Here is a 20,917-nt window from a genome sequence, read left to right as displayed (position 1 = left end):
GCAGCCAGTGTAGCGAAACACCACAGGGCTCAAATCACTTAAGGGCACTTTAGTCTAAATCAGTGGTTACAATTAAATCATCTGATGGAAATCCTCCATTAAATTTAATCACTCAATTTAGGTAGAAACTTTAAAATAAAAGACTAATGTGCACGTCTTATACCCAAGCAATTTACGGCCAGTGTTTTCTCTGAGTTAGCTGATAGTGGAAAAATCACAAAAAAGACCCTGCAGAGAGCACTGACTCCTGCAGCCGTGGGCAATGAACCACAAAGGCTGACAGCGAAGCACTCAGGGTGTTAGCGTAAAAACTCTTCCTGTGTCCATGCTACAACACTCTGCTACCTCAACCAATGTTTGCTTGCTCACTCTTTTAATTACAATAGTCAGCTGGTTGTGGGTCAACCATGCATGGCGGCAGCGGCAACATGACACTGATGTGAGATGATGTGATGCTGCAAATCGTAGTTGTCCACACAGAACTGGACTAGTGTTGGATGTATGGCATCATGTCTCCTCACTGTCGTTTTGGAGGCTGTTTTTGTTCTCCTGATGATACACAGTCCACTGAGGCTTTTTGTTGCAGCCTACCGTGTATAGTTTCTGTCCACTCAAAGTGGATCAGCCTTCAGTTCAATTGTGCTCCCTTCACTAAACTGCCTCTATTCCCTTGATGTGGCATTGATCCGTCGACTCGGAGCATTGTCTGTGCCAGCCTGACCAGCGCCATCAATATTGCATCAGGTTCAGTCTAAACAGCTCAGAACTCTTTTGCAGTCCATCTCAGAAGAGGTAATAAAATTCATGCCTGTCTTCATTCCCTGGGTGAGGAGAGTCAAATGGCAGCCGATCTCACCCTATAGCTCTATTTTGTACACCGGAGGAGAGAATAATTTAGTCGCTGTCTTACTGTGCCAAGAGGTAAGGTTAGGAAATGATCCTCCCAGGCCATGCGAAAAGTGACTTTTACATTATTAATCACTCCAAACATTAATTAGTAATCTCTGCTAATTAGTATTTGGTCCTTTCATCGCCTGGAATCAGCTGTTCAGAGAGAATTAAATGTTTACAAGAGAGTGAGTCAATATTTGCTCGCTGGAAGTTAAATTGAATTATCTCAAGAATTACTTCTGAGCGCTCAAACCCACCTGAGCAGCGTGGGGACTTGTTACCGTCCAGCTCCGTCCTCTGGAACAAAGTTGGTCTGATTTTGGCCCAAACGCCACCTGACTTTTCATTGTCCCCATCTCTCCTACAGCCACAGCGGTTTATCTGGCAGACAGCAATCTAGGGATGCATGAAGATATTAAATTAAACCAGGAGGAATCATCCATGCAGCTGCCACAATGCCCCCTGGGAAATATAGTGAAAAAAAATGAGGATGATTTCTACAGCGCTGGCGGCTCACTGACTTCGAGTGTTTTAGCTAGCTCATTAGCCTATTAGCCATAAGTGATTTTGCAGACCTTGGTCTCTTTATGGTTGTGCTGATGTTATACTATCTCCCTGTTAATTAATGGCTGGAGGAGATCTCGGTACTGTTGTGACAGAGACAGGAATTTGATCGTGATTCATGCACAATGACTGTCACGTGACAGATTTCATGTCTAAATTGGTTGTTTTGGGCGAGCGAAGGGACCAACCAGGGGCACGGCCTATTTCTGAGGGCGTCGCGGATAACGATCTCGTCCAATGCAATAACCCCGGGCTGCCATCTCAATGTAATTTTCCAATCCACTTAAGAGAATCTTCTGAACTTAATTGGCCACACATTTGTATGGTTAAACATTTAACAAATACATTTATTTGAAAAAACAACAACCAAAAAAACCCAGGTCTTATGTAAGTGTTCTTTGAAGTGACTCCCATCATTTAATAGGCCATCACTAATGTAGTCTAATTTGTTCTAATTGAATCTGACGAGGCAGTTTGACTGGAGCAGATGCATTTGTGCAAAGAAAAACAACTTTTCTATGCTAACATGTCCATGCTCCATCTAACAATTATGATATAATAAGAAATTTAAGCTGCTGTATCAGAATTTGTTGCTCTAAAGTTGTAATTTGGTGATTTGATAGTTTTGTAACACTGGACACTGTGTGAATTTGTCATGGGTAACACTTTCAAGGGAGGCACTCTTTGTAAAGAGTTTATAAGCTGTAAATAATGTCTTTTTTAATGGTTGATGAATCTTTTACCAATTATTTTTAGAGCAGTTATTAAAGCCCCCAAAACCTGTCCTCAAGTATTTTTGCACTATATAAAAGACAAATAAGGCTGAATTACACATTCAGGTAAATGGAAAGGAAAATGGCTGGTCGCTCTGTGTTATACCTTCAAAGACCAGATAGCAATCCAGATAATACTCAAAATACAAGAAATTTGTCAAACTAGGAAGGAATTATTAAAAACTCTTTATTATAGTGGGTAAATTATTTACAAAGGTTCATAATTAATATCATATTGTATCCTCCTTTGACACATTTTCTTGTATTTGGAGTGCCTGGATTGCCTTCTGGTTTATATGAACTATTTTTCAGTTGTTTCGCACTCAAAATCTCAGCTGATCAGGACTGTGTGATCTTACCAGATTTGATAGACGGTGAGCATAAAGACCTCCAGCTGTCGTCTCATTCAGATTCAAGTGTTAAATTCTGATTTTTTCACTACAGCATGTGACATTATATTATCAGAATAAAAAAAAAAAATGATAACAGAAAATAAGAAATCAAAACTGGTCTCGTTTTTGCATAAAGTAGCGTGTTCATGTAGAGCTGCGAAAATATGTTTTTTCAGGTATCTAAAGCAGCTGTAATTGATATTTCTTTATAAGAAAGTTTCAAATGGCAAGTTGTCGCTGGTAATGAACCTAGAGTTATCACCTTGGCTCCACTTGTGTTTACAGTGCTTTATAGTGAGTTTCACTTTATTGACAACTTTACAAATGTGCTTCACCACCTCCCTCTCATAGCCCCATTTTAAACCACAGCAGGCATTTTTTTTTTCAGTAAAAAAACACGATACACTACCTTCTCAGCACCAAACAACAGACAGACACAGTAATCGAGTAGCTGGTGAACATGGTGGAACATTTAGCAGCTAAAGAGTCGGCTGTTTGACTTCTAGAAAGCCAGAAACACCACTCCAAATAAATGATAATGATTTAAACATGGTTGATGAAAGGACAAAAAAATTTGTAAACATAAACCCGTCAACTAAAATGTAATAAGACGTTGCCGAGGATCAATTGTTAAGGAAGCGATATTGGCAAGTATTTTTTATTCCAATTTGAAAACATTTAAATGTGAAAAAAGAAAAATGAAGCGGTAATTCCTTCACTTAATGTGTGTATACTACTATATATATATATATATATATAAAGTAGATTAAAGCCTTTTGTGGCTCCAGAGGACACTGCATGTCATCTGATAAACTGATTCCAGTGGAGTCATGGAGTGGCGTCTGGTCTAGCATTGCCCTTCAATAACACCGCTCATTATGGAAAGTTCAAAACAAACAATCAAAATTGATACAGCACCTGGCACCTTTATTACCCACAATTCAGCTTGGCCACTGAGTGATATCACTGGAGTGCAGTTATAAAAGGCTTTATACTATTTTCTTCAAATATACAGCAGTGCTCCCCTGACCTTTAAACACACTTTAATGTGTACAATTGGTGGGGTTACCCTTTGAATAGTTGACCTGTAGCGATTGTGTCTGATTTCAACCCTCTTAATCTAGTTAATCGTGTTTAACAATTAATAATGGCACCAAAAATTCTCAGAGGTGTGGAGACATTTTTGATTAGAATAAAGCATGGCAGAGGCACCGTGAATAAACACTGTCAGTCCTACAGGATACAGGGGTTGCAAACGCATGACTTCAAACAATATGCTGTGAGTATTAAATGTCATTTGTTCGAGCTTGATTTTTTGATAAAGTGACAGCTCCAGTTGCATAAACCTCTGTAACAGGCTGGTGTCAGTGGACGTTACCTCATCTAAAGGTCAAGCTAACACTTTGTCACTGCTGCGCTCGCGCTCGATCTGTGCAGATTCTAGTCAAGGACAGCACAGACACATCCCTCCCAAAATACTTTTGACAGGTAACACAATGACATCCAGGAGACAGAATGTGAGTGATATTTCTAAAAGTCCTCTAGCCTCTTTCATAAATAGCCCGGCTGCTGTGTGTCCTTCATGACTTCCTTCACAGAGCAGGCTTGATTGATAGGAATGCACATAATCCATTATTTTGGCCCATTGATTGAGCCTGGCAATCAAAGATCAGCGTTGTGGCAGAGGTAACCGGACCCTCCTATGAGACAGCGGTATCGTACAGGCGCAAGCAGAGGTGTCAGCCGGCGGCCTACTAATCACCCTATGCTGTGAGTAATGGCTATGAAAGCAATCACAGGGGAAATGCATCATCTCTACAGACCCTCGATCTATCAACCTGACTCGCTCTCATTTGACTGAAACGCATGCCAACGTGAAATATGACGCTTTGTCAAAGGCAGAGGGAGCACGTTCGCTCCGGAGCTGCAGAATGTAATAATTAAACACATCGATAAAGAGCCATTGTATTTCATGCATTGACACGTACGTGTTGCGCATTTCTGAAGCTGTTTTCCCTGGGTAAACATTTCATGCTTGGCTCCGGTGCATAATTACAATGCTTCACCAGTTTATACAGAGTTACAATATACTAACAGTCATTTTCCACTTCAGTCATCATTCAATTTGTTTCCCCACATGATATCAACAGAGTAATGGTGGAGGAAGAAAGAACTGCCTCGCTCGCACACCATCAAAATACTATTTGTCAGAGAGTTTGATGTGTTTCGCACAAACAAAAGCCACAAGCAGGCGGCCTCGGCTAACTGATCCTTTAGACGGTGTGCATTATGAAGGGCAATAGGAGTGAATTCCTGGTTTTCTTTACAAATCTGGGATATTTGAAATTGTTTATGTTGCAGTTCTTGCAGCGCAGATGTAATTTCACACAGCAGGGGAACGTTTTCCTCTCCAACCACAGGAGTCCCCTGTACCACCACGTTGCAATCTGCAGGCTGGCCTCTTCCTGCCCTTCTCTCCAAAGTGCCTCTCCATTATGCAGCATGTGGTTAGTGTCAACAGGTGCCCAAAAATATTTGCACAAGGAGGCCTAGATTTGCTAGTTCAGGAGGAAAATGAAGCGAGGTGAGGGACAGGGGGCACAGACTTTCAACCAGCGTTAATGTGCCAATTTAGCAAAGCCAAATGACCAACAATGTTAAATAGGGTCCTTCACCCTGTCACCAATTCAGATGATGATTTATGTTTTCGTACATCTAATGAATGCAATATTTGTCATTTTGAAACAAATTGCCACCACATCTCTGGAAATGAATTCTATAGATTTTCCTCTCGGCTTGGTCTGGTTTTCTCTCAGCGAGGGTTATTACTTAATTAGATCAGAGGAAGACTCTGTCAGATATCTTCCCTGCCTCCGACTGAGACTAGCCTTACCTCAGTCACACATGTAGAATACTGATCACTCGGCAGAGGCTTGAAGCAATTACTCAACATCAATGAAATATGACATAACACATGAATTTGTTTCCACAAAACCTTATTTTATCGTTTTTCCCTTGTTGTTGGCTGAGTCAGTCTTGTTCAAGATCACATGGAGTCTAAATCTTCAAGTTTTGCTGCTCATTAAAGAATACAGCAACACTGATATTTAAGTGGGATCATGAGAATAACTTAATATACAAAGGAGGGCTCCCTGCAGTATTTTGTGTCATTTTCATACTCATTATGTTCTGAATGCGTGCAGATCATTTCTGAGACAGAGTATGCTCTTTTAGAACTTTATATTCTCGCCTGAAACTTTATACCAAGTGTTATAAATTAAAAAGCTTTCTGTGATTGCTGAATTTCATTAGCTTATTCATGTAGAGTAATTGCAAGTTTGTGCAGAAAGTACAGAAGACTGAGCTGATACAACCTTATTACTCCCCTTGGAAGTTTATCTGACCTCAGGTTTCCCACGTGTCTACTTACAAACTGGAACAGTTTGACTTTTGCATTTCAATCATGTCTCCTCTTTTGTCTTCATTTTGCCATGACACTTACTCACCAACAGTCAGACCTTCTAGATCAGAGGTCAGTGATAGGAGGATGGCGGTTCCAGGTCACAAACGTTGTAATCTGTACCTGGACCTGTAACCAATAAATTATTGAGACGGAGTATCTCTGTTGTAACAGCCTTTTCAGCCCTTATGGCACTGATTTAGTGGCCCCCGAATGCTTACAGACCTACTGTATGTATATAAATCATCTCATGTGATGCTACTCAGCTGATCAAATCTACACATTGGTAAGGTTGATGGGAATGTCATTTTATTTGACAATGTTTGACCTGATGATGGTGCTAGATGAAAAGTCGGAGAGTCACCAAAGTCAATAGGATTCATTGTCTGGGTATTATGGATATCTATACAAAATGTCCTGCTAATCCATTTTATAGTTGTTGAGATATTTTATTTTATTTTATTTTTTAAGATTTTTTCGGCATAGACACCTTTATTAAGCAGTAGACAGATAGTAAATATGGGAGAGAGAGGGGAATGTGACATGCAGCAAAGGCCCTCCGGCCGGAATTGAACCAGGCTCAGCTGCGTATATGGCATGCGCTCTAACCACTCCACCACCTGCGTGCCATTGTTGAGATATTTAAGTCTAAACCAAAGTGTTGGAAAGACCAACCGACCAACATACTGACATTGCCATCCCTAGAGGTTAGTGCTGGTATGGCTACAGGGCATGACACGTTAAATCTCCTGTATATGATGGGATGTGTGTGAACTGAAAGAGAAAATAATAGCATAAACAGAAAAGGACTTACTTCCTGTGCGATCCAATCAAAATGAAATATTAAAATGCCTACATATGGTGCCATAAACCACATCCCAAGTTACCCAGCCCCACCTAGCTCTCTCCAGCCTGATCTGGCAGGCACAAAAATAATCACAATCGCTGTGATCAGTGCAACTGATGTGACGTGAAGCACTTTTCTGAAATGTTAATAAAGCCATATTGAATGGTGCACTATTCTCGGCAGGAAGTCCGCAGCCTGTGGCTGCTCACTAAATCTCAATGACTTCATTAACTCATTACCATGAGTCACGGCGTGCAGTGCCAACAGCAATTAAAACACGACAGAAAAGACCGGTGTCCTTGGGCCACTGTGCCGCTTGCAAGACTGATACGCTTTACTAGATTTAGCAGGATGATTGACATATCAATAGGCACCGAGGTGGATTAAATGGACTCAATCAATATTCAGATTTGTCTCACTCACACCTCGCTCCTCAAGCAAAATGTGCACACCTTGTCAAGTGCTGTCGTCTTCTCTGCTTCAGGCTGCTTGGCAATGCTGCTGTTATCAATATCCAGGCTGTCGTATCCAGGACTATGACGTGTCTATGAAGATTTTATTTGACTTTTTATTTATTTAAAAAATTCACTATTTAAAGTATGATAATTGAAAAATGACCAAGAGCTAAACAAAGTGGAAGTCGGTGAAGAAATCCTAGAGGGCATGAAAGGTCACTAAGATTTTCTCCCAGTACAGAGAAGACTGGTTAATATTCATCCAATTCTTTTGTCTTTTTATTCCATATTCAACCAGGAGGCCAGAGGAGACAGAAATACCGTAACTTTCGATGAATATGTCAAGGCGCTAATTCAACTCTCTCCTCTGTCTTTTGTAGAAACACATTTCTATTCATGAAGCCAATCCTCCGTAGTCATGACACTGCATACTTATGTTTCTTTTGTAAAACTCCAGCAAAATGGTAATTAAATTGCAACTGTGGGCTTCTGTCCCCTATGCAGACTTAAAGAAGCCTTTATCTTAGCAAATGACTGACAGTTGATTATGAAAAACCCAACATTCCCTTTTTTTCCCTGCTGTGTGAAGGCAGTCCACCCACACCTTCTGCTTTTGTGTGCACTATTGTTATGGCTCCATTGTTAATGAGTTTAGAATTAACTGGCTTTAATGACTGGAGACTGGAGCCCCTGCTGAGCCTGATTGTGCTGTTGAATGGGGAGCTAGAGGTGTAATGTATGGACGGTTGTGCACACTGAGTGCAGGTGTCAGTGTCTGTTGCTGCCTCACTGGTGTAAAAAAAAAAAAAAAAAGAAAAAAAAAAGGCAAGCGCTGCCAGGACTGGGAGGGTCGTTTTCAGGACTGTCACGCCTCGATGCTCGTTGCTGCTGTACAACCTGACATCAGGTGTCATCCTGTGGCCGTTCATCTACTTTAGGGGATTGGTTTTATTGTGATTTTTAATATCAGGCAGACATCAGCTGGTACAGCTGGGGCCTCAGTCAACTGGGAGCATCACACTCTGCTCAGACTAATCCATTGCTATCTGAATTAGTGCTGTTATCTCATTCACAGATAATTACTTAGAATTAAAAATATTGTAGATGTGAAGAATTTATTGAAGAGTAGACCAATATTTTCTTTCAGTAAAACATGTGCTGTCATGGATTGCAGATTATAGCCATATATGTCTACATTGGCTAGACATCTTATTTTGAAAACACTGCACACATGTGAAATTATCGCGTTCCGACTAGTGTTATTTTGGTAAAGTTGTACATTTACACACAAACACCTCAAACCATGCATCCAAATCTGTTGATCTGGGTATCAGTCCACGATCTGTGTTTTAATACAGTCTAAGTCCCAATTCAGTCATATTTTCATGCATACATATTTTCTGTTATTAGAGAAGTGACTAATTAGATTCGATAAATGCTACCTGTTAACAAGTGGACAGTAGCTCCTGCATTACACTGTGTTGAGACATAGGTCACAACAGGATTTTCATGCAGTCGTCTGACAAAATAAACATAACAGCTCTTTTTGGATTTCGTCTGTTTAACTGCTATTCAGCCTTCAACAAAGCTAACGTTTTTTTTTTTCATTCACGCTAATGAACACTGGTTGCATTTTCAGATTCATCCACTCGGGAGAGTTTCAAAAAATGTTATGTTTGATGAGAAAAGGCTGCCTTATGATGTAAAGAGAATATTTGCTTTGGTTTCTCAATAGGCCTGTTAAAATCAATAAATAGTAACTGTGAACAGAAAGTAAATGTAGAATGAATTAATCTGTTTTTACCACATGGGTAAGAACCTGAAACAAGGGGATTTCTCTGTGATCTGACTGCAATAATTTGGATCAAAAGGACAGTGAATTAACAATATTGTATAATATTGTAATATTGTAAAGAGCCTGAATTCATGCCTCATCAGGACTGTCAGCCAGACGACAAGCAACAACTTTTAAAATGCTTGTTCCCTGAATGGAGTTCCGATCGATCAGAGCTATGCTGTGCTGAGACATATCACCATGACTTACCAGGAAGTCTGACTTCCTCTCTCACTTTCCTACTTGCCAGTTCCTTTTTGTCTTGTTATGAGTGGATGTGTTATTGTGTCAACCAAATAACAGCCACGATTAATGAATATTGTCCTCTCCTCCATTGCTGTTTATAAATGTCCGGACATCAGCGACGTTGACGTCAGTGTGAAGTCAATGACGATGTATTTTGCATGTTGGATTTGCATTTGTGCCATGTTATTTGTGCTGCCCAGTGCAATTAAATGCAACATCATGCCTACTTGCATCTTTTCATTGATGTTGTATGAAATCTGGACACATGCACAACTAGCCTTGCATTTGGTCTGAAAGTACCATTTTTGTGGAAAGAACATTGAAAGGGAGAAATGTAGCCACTTTAGTGTGCGGTACTCAGAGTAATTATATTGCTAATTATGCTCTTAATCCTATAAATCTCTCTCTATTGCCTCAACATTTTGGGGTTTGGTTTGACAAGACAGCTGATATTGGCTTACCTCCCCTGTAAGAAGAGAAACACACCTTATAGTAACTCCTGTGTTGTCTTGTTTATCTGTTGAATTTGTATTTGCAGCTATTTCTCAGCTTAGTTTTAGTTCAGTCAATCTTTAACCAGCCAAAAGCATTTATCTTAGGTTAGGTTGGGCTGAATGTGTGATCCCTCTCTCCCACACACTCACTGCGTGCCGGTGTGGTCCTGGTGGCTGCTGTAGCACAGAGGAAACAGGACAGGTCCACTGAAAAGAAGTCTGGAACATTTCGTCCGCTCTGTTTTTAAAATAAAGAGCCATTTTGGTCACGTTTTTTATCTTTTAAAAATACCCTCATCCTTTTTTTGTCAGCATTAGTCACAGTTAGTGTTTGATGACGTCGACGACGCCCTGTCACAGTCATGGAAACAGTTTATCTTCATAGTTTTAATTAAAACCAACGCTTGATCAGTGCTGGATGGCGTGTAAGTCCTGTAGCATTACCATGAAGACAGGAGCTCCGGACAGCTGAATGCAGCTACCCCAACTACGTTATCTTGATAACTGTTGATGGTTAATACAGAACATTTCTTCAAACCATGGGCTGTTTTCTGTTCTTACATGTGTTAAACACAGAGGATGTGGTATGTGGGCGTGGAGTTGTTGGAAGGCAAATTTGATGGACCTCAGGTGAGCAATGAAATGCCTCGTAGCTCATACCTCATCACCACAACTTACTTACACGTCTGTGTCGAAATATGCTGTATTCAAGGTTGGCCTTCTGCTAGGGAGGGCTACAGCACCGGGAAATGCCTCAGGGTTGGTGCAAAGGTCCCAAATGCTTGTTTACAACATCTAGAACAGGTCGAGAAAGGTTAGCTGTACATCAGCCCATAGCACATAATGAGTATTAAGTAGACTGTAGTAGACTAGCTGGATTTGGGGGTCTTTTTCTGTGTGCCTCCTCTGTCTCTCCTTCTCCTCTTCTTCTCTCCCCCTCTGTCCTGCAGCATAATTCGCTATAATGAGCTTGTGGACAGGAGATGAGATATGATTCTTGGAATTAAAACAGCATTTTCTACTTTGATCATCCAGCAGTGTGTGAAGCACTGAAATAAGACTCTCCTCTTCTTTATCGAATCTTTGCTCTCACTCTCCCTCCCTTAATCTTTCCCTTGCTCGAACGCCCTGCTCTATCTGTGCTTGGGGGATTGCTGTATGAGATGGAGTGTTAATGAAGAAAGCCTTTTTTTTTTCGACCCTGCTAGTCGACCGGTAAACTTTGGCAACTTTTTACTCTGCTTTTGTGAATCGCGTCATGATCGGCTTTCATGCTTTACAACACCGACCCCTGTACTAGTTAAGCATTCATGTTTCACATCGTTATTTTCAAGGCCTTGAGAATATGTCTTTAACAACTGCACAAGCTGCTGACTGTCTTCATGAAACAATCGAAACCACATCACTCCCCTTTAATTCCTTTTCATCGAAAAATCGTCCAATTTAACATTGCTTACAGGCAAAACAGCAGTCACCTGGCCCGGAGCCCTCACACTAAAAAGTGGGATTGTGTTCGTAAACTGGAAGTGAGAAGCAACATTGTCAAAAAGCCATTTAAGATGCTATCATCTAATATGGAGGCTGACGTGGGCTGGTGCTGGCAGCGTGGTTATGTAAGCGGCTTTCTCAGGGACTGATAGCAATCCAACACACCCAGCAGGGGAGCAGTGGTGTGTGTTTGTGTGTGTCGGGTGAGGGGTGGGGGGTGTGAAACAAATCACACGTTCAGTACGCTACATAATATTGCGCCACAGTGTTTTGCCACAGGTACAGAGAGAGGCACTCTTCGTGCCAATTGATTTGTTAATATGCTAATGAACCATGATTAACGAAGCAAAAACTCAGCCGTGTCTTCACTCAGTGAGGTGTTGATTGAAAGAAATCAGTGACTGGGGTGGTAGTCAAGAAAGAAATGCACATTTTGGAAATCAAAACGTTGAACTGTTTATTGTAATTACAGGCCAACATAGAAACTGGCCAGTTATATCAGTTATAAAGGTCCCCTTCTTCTCAGATTGTGTTGTAGTAAAGCAGTAAAACACTGAAGCATGCTAACAGCATTACTGCGTGCTATATTCAGAACTCAGAGTTAGCACATTATAATGATAACCCACATATGTGAGGATAAACTAATGATCAGTTTGTTTGAATTCAGTTTCAGCTTCCAGGCCCATGAGCTGAATGCATCAGCACTATTAGCAAACATGGTTTATGAGATTTTACATCCACTACATTGTGTGTTAATTAGGGCTGTCAAAGTTAACGCGTTAATGCAACATCCTCTTAACGGCGATAATTTTTTCTAACGCACGATTAACGCTCGGTATTAAAAAACAAACAAACGCTCATTGTTTGATTTATGGCCATCGATGGTACCTGTAGTCTTGATCCAGAGGATGGCAGAAGAATAAGAAAGGGAATCAGAAGAAGAAGAAGCAGGGTTGGCTTTCGGGAAAAACATGGTGGACTGAAAAGCGAAAGTGAAAGGAAATGGAGAAAGGACTTATAAACGGCAAATTCACTTTCAAAACACTGCCAGATGGTTCGGTCGATAGGACAAAAGTTATCTGCACGTCCTGTCAACATTTAAGTACGTCGAGTTTCAAATATCATTTGCAAGCCAAACACATGGCAGATGCAGAGAGCCCACCACCCCCCTCCGCCAAAAGCAGACATCACCATGTTTGATCCCATTTAGGGTGAGGGGATATCTTTTGAGCCTTTTAAGTGCATGATTTGAAGTGTTGAATAAACATTTTCATAAAGCAAGCATATTTGCCCTTTCTAATGTTGTTAAAAGTATTCAGAACATGAAAAAAATACATTAAGGTACATGTAGAACAGAAAAAAATGTGCCAAAAAAATCGCGAGTTAACTATGGACAAAATGCGATTAATCGCGATTAAAAAAATTAATCGTTTGACAGCCCTAGTGTTAATATGAAATGCAAGAGTATGTGAAGTCTTACAGTCATGATAGAAGATTTAGCTTTATACATGCAGCATACATCACTGCATGGCAGCAGCCCCTGGAGTCAGTACTCACATCATGTAGCCTTAACATCAGCCAAAATGGTCCTTAATATCAATGAAACTCCTGGTTATAGAAGTAAGAGAGTGCTGTTATGTATTTTACTTAAATGATATACAGAGTGGGACTTAGCTCACAATTGTATACAAAACAGTGAAGTGTTTCCATCTGTTCGTCTGGCTGGATTGGCTCCTTGAAGGCCATAAAAAAAATCTACTCACCTTTGCTCTGTGTTTAATGTGAACATATGACATGTTTGCAGCTGACAGTTTGGTGGGCTGAGTCCACATTGATTTCAGGAGATAGCCCTGCTGATATGTCAAGGCCAGCAAGGGTAAGGGTGGCTGGAAATGCAGTGATGCCCTTGTAGAGCAAGTTACCCTAGGCTGGAAATCTGAGCAAACATTGTCAAGTGCTGATGGTGGGCATGCTGGCAAGTAGATTTGTTTTGGGAGGGAGGTCTCCTCAGTGCACAGGCTCCTCCACAGCTTTCACTCGCAGTTGTCTTTCCCCTTTAAGGTGCTGCACCAGAAAGTCAGGAATTTCTGCCTGTTAGAGCCAACATCCCTCCTGCTGACAGTATGTAGGTGCAGCAGTTGACTGTAAAAACACAGTCCTGTTCCAATTAAGGAGCATAACCGATGCTGTTTACTGTTGAGCTGTCAACGACACTTATGTCATCAGTAGCCTTGCTTTTAAAGTCTCATTAAAATAAATAAATAAATAAATCATCCCTCCACTGACAGTTTTAACCTTGTTGATTTATCTTCCCTCCCTGCAATAACTGAGTGCTTTACATGGCAGTGCTGTGGAATCATACTATTGTTTGCCCGTGCAGCGCTGAAGGGAAATGCTGAATCTTCCTGTAGCACTCTTCAACCTTACGAGTTACTGTTGACGAAAACACAGCATGCATCATAAATATACAGCGTGATGTTGAGTCAGGGGAATTGTAAGTAATGCTTGTGCATCAAGGTTTCTTGTCACATTTTAGTTCTAAATAACCACGCAGGAACACTGGGGCTGGTAAACTGATGTGTGAAATACCACAAATGGATCAGTTCATTCTTTTGCAGTTCGTATAGCAGGGTCACAAACAGATGAATTACCTTCATTACCCCAACCAACATTCTGACACATTCTGAAGCAACTACTGAAGCTGAAGGTGTACAACAGCTACAGATTTTCCCAAGCATTAAACCTACATAGTATAGTTCACTGGGTCCACCATGTCCCACACTACAGGGATACACTATCCACAGTATCCCTCCTCACCAGGCATACGACATCTGATATAGACCAAACAAAGGATGCAGGAGATGACGGAGTGTGTCCTCTGGGGGAAACACTCACAACCTTCAATACGTCAGCCTTGCATTACATGTCTGATGGATTTATCAAGCCATCGATAAGTTATTGACTGGAATAACGCTCAAGGTCATCTCGTAGGAATCTCCAATAGACCTGCTTTACATCATACAGTAAGAGGTTAATGTCAGTGGTCTTTCCTGTTTCTGCTGTAAAGTGCATTGAGTACAGAATTCACTGCCTCATGAGGTCAAAACAGCCATAATAAATCAGTGGGGGGTTATCAAGAGCAGTGGATCAATACCATGTATGGAAGCACAGGGGTGCTAATATAAAAAAAATAAAAAAATAACTTGGTCTAATTGGAATTTCAATTGAGATTTATGTTTTCAAAGTTAATAACAAAATGGATAAAAAAAAAATGGCTTAACTAACGCTATTTCTAAAGAAAGCCATCGCGTTTCACTATTTTGCTGTAAAACATGACCACTTGGGCAGGCAATTCTGATGGATGCTAGCTCTAATTAGCCAGTTTAGCCTTCATTAATCTGTAACCTCATTCATTAACATCTTACTGTTTGTTGATTGCTCACTGATTTCATAAATCTCAAGGATTATATTGAAGACCAACATTACACCTTTGTTAAACTGATGCTTTATAAATAACATGCGTTACATACATGAATAGGTAAAGACTGACATGAAATATACACTCTCACATAAAATATTCAACACACACACATGTGTTGAAGAGCTGTTAAATACTACTATATATATACATATATACATATTTCAAATAAAACATTTTTTTAATGGCAGTGACAGGAAAAAATATTCTAAAAGAAAATGTAAACAAAAAGAAATAGAAGAAGAAAACAAGAAAAAAAAAGCATAGGGGCATATAAAAAAGAAGAAAACTCACTGTCATTTCTAAGATGAAACATTTTCTTTAACATAGAAAGGAGCTTACAAGTTTGCTAACATTAGCCAATATTGGCTGCTGGTCCTTCCATACCAGGTTAGGCTGTGGTAGAAAACCCACTGAGTGCAATGTATAAAAAATGTGTTTTATAGCTTGTGGATTAAACTTTTAAATTATATTGAAATGAATGCGCTTTTCTTGTCTGAAAGTGACACATTCTCATTTAAATGCACATTAAATACGACAAGACGCCATGTTAATAATCTTGTTTTGGTAGGGAGGAATATTCTGAAGAGGAAACACAGTGCACTACAGTGGATTAAATACAGCAGTGCCATGTTGATCTACAGTTTGCACCCTCACTCTGTTGGTTCTGATGTTATGTGTACTTTAGTGTTTTAGTAGAAATACCCCTCTCACAGGGGATTTCATGTAAACCTCCTGCTGTTAGTAGTACGCTGATGTTGAAAAATCTGCAATTCGTGCTCATCGGCGTAGCTACAGCAGCACTCCCACCTCTCACAGAATGTACTACAAAAAAATAAAGGTTCATTTGGTCACTGGGTTTAAGGTCAAAACTGGTGTGCATATCGCTCAGAGCTGGGGAACGCATCCCTGTAGCTGTGCACTACTGTGTGGGAGGCCACAGCGATGAGAGGCTGATGGTAAATCGATAGTGATGGATCAAAGTGCCGCATGGCTAAAGCCCTGCGGTGTCAGGGTGTGGGGAACAACGGTGACTTTTTACACCTCCTCCCTTCTTCTCATTATCCTCTTCCCCTCTCCTCCTACCCCAATTCTCTCGTTTCATCTTGACATTCCAAACAGTCTCTGTCTTCCCCCTCGCTTGGTGGCATTTTATGTTTGTGTGGTGTCTGAATGTGAATGCTTGCATGAGACAGAAAGAGAGAGGTGACTTGATTCTCTGTGTCATGGTGTCAGGTAGCATCAGCCAGTAGTTGATGGGAAGATAAAATATAACATAAATCGATATCTGAGCACTAAAACTGTTCTCATTTCCAGCAGCCTTCTGCACTATGTCTGTCCACATATCTGTTCCTGTAACATGTGGGCAACATTGAATCATAAAAGAGATGTGATTCATAAAATGAAGCTAATGTTCTGCTCTGTTGTATAATGTTTGAGTGCAACAAAGACATGATCCCATCCATGCTTTTAAGTGTAAATATGATTAATGCTTGTAAATGAATGTGATGTATTTTCCTGTTTTTTTTTCCATAAAAGTAACACAATCTAATAAATAACCACTTGATTCTGTTTTCTAGGAGAAAAACATTGGCCGGTCCGCTCCCAGAGTCACCATGGTAGGGATGGTTGTTCTTTCTTAAAGGGTCAAAGTTGCCTCTAACCACTTCTTTATGATTAATGTACTTCTCTTATGAACCTATTGATGATAAATAGTGCTAATCAGAAGACACATCTGGTTCCTGATCAGTGTTTGGAGGCAGCTTATACCTGGAGTGTTAATTGTAGTGCAGTGCCTCCCCATTGACCTCTAGATGCCTAACCTGTGTATTTTCCCCTTGACATTTAGCCCTCCTGTCTGTGGGATGAGTATGTGTGCAGTCTGGTCTCTGTGCATTCGTTCTAGGGGTGGAACAGTACACAAAATTGATTTGAAAAAAATTTCAATTAAAGACAATGTCCAAGCAGTTTATGACTAACTTACACTTACTTGCTTATGGATGTGATGGTCAATACCAATTATCTTAACATGGATCTGCCAAAAATGCCTAAAGATACGTCTGCCAACACCTGTCATGAATTACACATTGGACGTCTTTTGTTTAATACACTTACAAAATGTATGTGCTTTAACAGGGAGTTTAAATTGCTTGTTGAGCAAAATCTAGCAGCAGTGACGCCCCAGGGTCTGCTGAACTGTTGTTTCTAAAGACAAAGTCACAATGTACTCCCTCTAGTTTTTACAGTTAGCTACCTCTCTGCAGCTCTGAAGCTCCATATTTAAAGTGCAGCTTGTTTACAGGGTAGGCACGGCAACTTAAATGCTCAGGTTAAGGAATATTATAGTGGGCCCCTTGCTCTGTATTAGAGAAATGTTTTGCAAGTTCAAGCTACAATGCTTGATTGTTTCTGTATCCAGAGACATAATGTTGCCCAGCTTCAGTTCAACAGGACAGCACACACTCTGTAATTTAAATGGGAAAACCATAACACTTCGCTCAGCAAAGCTTTACACGTCCAAGGGTTGGCCAATAGAGATGATCTGACTCAGAAGATTGACCGAATTAGACAGTATTATGCTAATTTGACCATAAACTGAGCTCATTAACAGTTCTGGGCTAATACATGTACTTTTACACCCCTATCTGGTTCTGTTTAATCAATGGTGTGGTGATGTGGGCTCGCTTACAAGAAATCATCATAAAGAAGAGATTTCAAAGCAATACAGTTTCTATTTTCAACGAAAAAGTGAAAACTATGAGTGGAGTTTGGGCCTAATTAATGAAAAAACTAACCAAACTAGGACACTCTGTATGTAAATACGAATAGTCTGTACCTCTTGATGTTTGTTGCAGCTGGCCCACATCTTTTATTTTATTGTGTTTTGCCTTAAAACCCAACTGGTCCCATTTCACTCTGTTCTAATTCCTGCCCTTTGAAATGTATGTTTTGAACTGTTTCACTGAAGCTTTTTCTATGTGTTGTCCACTTTACTGAAATGAATGTCCTAACCCTCTATGGTGTGCGTGGTCTTCGGCTCTGTCCGTCTCAGTGGAGAGGAGGGCTGGTCTATAAAGGCATGGATAAAGGCAGTTTTGATGATGTTACTTCTTTTATTTTAAGAAGACATCAGATAAATCTGTGCTTATCCTTGCTTAAGATATACGGACCCTCCTCTTCCTCCTCTACCTCTTCCTCGTCCTCCGCCTCCTCTCAAAGGAAGTCTGCTTTTCAACAGCCTACAAATGGAGTCGGTTGGTATGTCAATCAACTGTTGAGAGTTATGGCTTTTTTTGTTGAGAGTATTACTTGTACGATGTGACATCCGATGAAAATGCCATACTGTTACACTGTTTGATTTTCAGGAAAAGATTATTGCCTTTAAACCCAGTGAGTCACCTCTGCTTTGTAGTGAGAGAACACAGAGAAACCAGATGAGCTCTGTAGGAACACCATGAAGCACTACTTCAATAAAATGGATCTCTTATTGCCTTTTAACACACAGGGTCAACGTAGTCCACAGTGGGTTCACTGTCTATCACATTTCAAAATGAACTGGATATGAAGTCCATCTCAACCTCCTGCCCTTCCCCATCCCTGCTGAGACTATCATGGCGCATTTGTCAAGCTGCAGAGGCAGTGACATATCAAGTAACTACTTGGCCTTTAGTGTCTTGGGGGTGATTGTGAGTTATGAGATAAAGAGAGACACTTACTGGCAATATGGTAGTCTGTAGTGGGTTTTTATTGCACTTGGAAGAACACAGGAATCTTGCAATCTGCAGCTCTAGCGACTCATTAATGGAGTTATCTATGAATGCATAATGATATCTAAGTATTTCAGTGTAGCTTTTAATTTCCACCAATTACAAATGTGTGTTAATGGATTTGCACTCATTATTCGACATGAGATGTAGATTAACAGACCAGCACCGCTGTTTAGCGATAATACTGTTTTTGCAAACTAGGTATACAAATGGTTGTAGCCACAATATAAAGTCACTAACCAGAACCTGAACTATATATCTTAAAGGGCATGCTCTAAAAGAAGCCTCTGATTTCACAGTGATCTAGTGCTTTGATTTGTTCAGTTTCAGTATTTGTTTTCCGCTGCATAATATTTTCCTTTTTCCTGCAGTTCTGCTGGATGTACGCATCTTCTGTCCCTTTTGATGACATAGAAATGTATATGTTAAATCAATATCAGGGTCCTCATCAGAAAAATTTACCGCATAGGTCGACCGTGAAAGCAGCTTATTATGACACTTGCGCGTCTTGTTAGGTGACATCCTCTGGTGGCACCAGTAGTAATTATTACAGCAGCAAAGAAGGAATTTAGGTGAAGCAGTATACATTTACATCTAAATAGGGAGTCATGCTATGCGGGGTCGAGGTGAAGACTGAACATATGAGTCTTGAGTCTTTTGTTGAAGATAGCAGGTGATTCGGCTGTCCTGACATTGTGGACAGCAGGAGTCGTGACTTTGCTGAGCGAGCTAGTGGAGTGAAGTGCTAGCTCTGGGGCGTGTGGTCTGACCAGTGTTTAGATGGGTGCAGTGACGCTGACAGCCTTGAAGGCCAGCACCATCATCTTGAATCAGATGTGGGCCGCAACAGGAAGCCAGTGGAGGTCACGGAGGAGTGGGGTCACATTTGTCAGTATAAAATGCATCAAGTCCATATAGGGAGGGGTCAGGGTCAGAGGGTTGAGTCATTCATTGTACATCTGCAGAGGACTTTCACTCAGAGACTGCTGATATGTCACTGAGGTAAGACACATAAAATAGGTACAACTGTAGCTGAAGTGACATAGTCATTTCAATGTTTTCCTAAACCTTACCTTATCTTGCAAGTATACGACGATGGTACGACCCCCTTGTTATGGGAACAGTTATACATGTCATTTTTGGAGTTACTGGAAATCAACCTATTCAGTCGTCTGTCTCTGTCTTTTTAGATGCACACATTATTGGAATTAATCGAAGCTGCACTACTCATTATTTTCACATGAACATTACAAGTGTATAATGAGAAAAGGTCTATTGACAAACTTAAATCACTTCCACGCAGCTCTAGAGAGCACAATCTGTCCTGGGCCAAACTGCATTTGGATCAACCTGCTTCAACTGAAAAGTAAATCCCATAATGTCTAAATATTGTAAAAACTTTTTACATTTGGCTGAGGTGCAAATCATTCTGTACTTATATCATGTGACTTAAACAACAAATTTGATTTGACCCCCGTCAGTACATAATTTCGTTGCGGTGGTTTAACAGTGCAGCTAGCTCCTAGTATTTGCATAGCGGTTTTAGATGGAAACACAGAACAACAACCTACATAACTCATTATTTTCTGTCTCGTTACCATTGGCTTTGCATGTAACATACCACACTGATGTGGAACAGGGAATAGAATTAAAGCAAGAGTATTTAGGATCATACCAGCCTCAATGCCCGTCAGAATGAGAGAGAGAGATAGAGAGAGGCTCAAAAAGTGGAAGCTTTATCAGCCAATGCTGTCGCAGCTGCACATCACTACTCCCCTCCCCCTCCGCTCAATCTGATCCAAGGAAAGGAATGGGGTGAAATCATCAAAAAGATTTTGCAGACTCAACCTGGATTGTCTCATTTTTCTAAGAACTAAAAGAATGCTGTCTGAATAAGAAAAAAGTTTTTAAACTGATTTTGAGGAGCCAGACAATATGTTCAGGAATGTAGAATCGGGCCCTTTCAGTCTTTCAGTCACACACTGCCTGATGTTGGAGCTGAGGAGTTGCTCGATTTTGTTTTCTACTGTCACAGCACTTTCATATTTAGAGCCTCATGTTTGCAAGTACTGACTCTGAGTAGTATTTCATTTTATAATATTGACACCTTTGGCATCAAGCGGTCACTGCAATGCTACAGTAGTTTTGTATAGTCCACTTGTGATATTGCTTGTCAAACCATGCTCTTTGTGATATTTTTCAAATTCTTTTTCTTTTTTCTGGCGTCA

At 40.5% G+C, this 20,917-nt stretch overlaps 1 protein-coding gene across 12 annotated transcripts in view; it reads left to right on the top strand.

Moving 5' to 3' along the window:
• Positions 1-20,917, top strand: part of LOC115571173 (shisa family member 6) — a 66,923-nt gene that overhangs the window by 27,825 nt on the left and 18,181 nt on the right. For 7 of the 12 annotated variants that reach the window (XM_030400307.1, XM_030400314.1, XM_030400308.1 and 4 more), the window contains exon 5: positions 16,503-16,541. The exons of the other annotated variants lie outside the window; for them this stretch is intronic. In XM_030400307.1, coding sequence (XP_030256167.1) covers positions 16,503-16,541 — 39 coding nt within the window. The remainder of the gene's footprint in view (positions 1-16,502; positions 16,542-20,917) is intronic. 12 annotated transcript variants of the gene reach the window in all.

This window comes from Sparus aurata, chromosome 20 (genome assembly GCF_900880675.1).
Source record: "Sparus aurata chromosome 20, fSpaAur1.1, whole genome shotgun sequence".
Taxonomy (NCBI): Eukaryota; Metazoa; Chordata; class Actinopteri; order Spariformes; family Sparidae; genus Sparus; species Sparus aurata.
The sequence above is the reverse complement of the archived record's forward strand: the minus strand, read 5'-3'. Positions and strand labels throughout refer to the sequence as shown.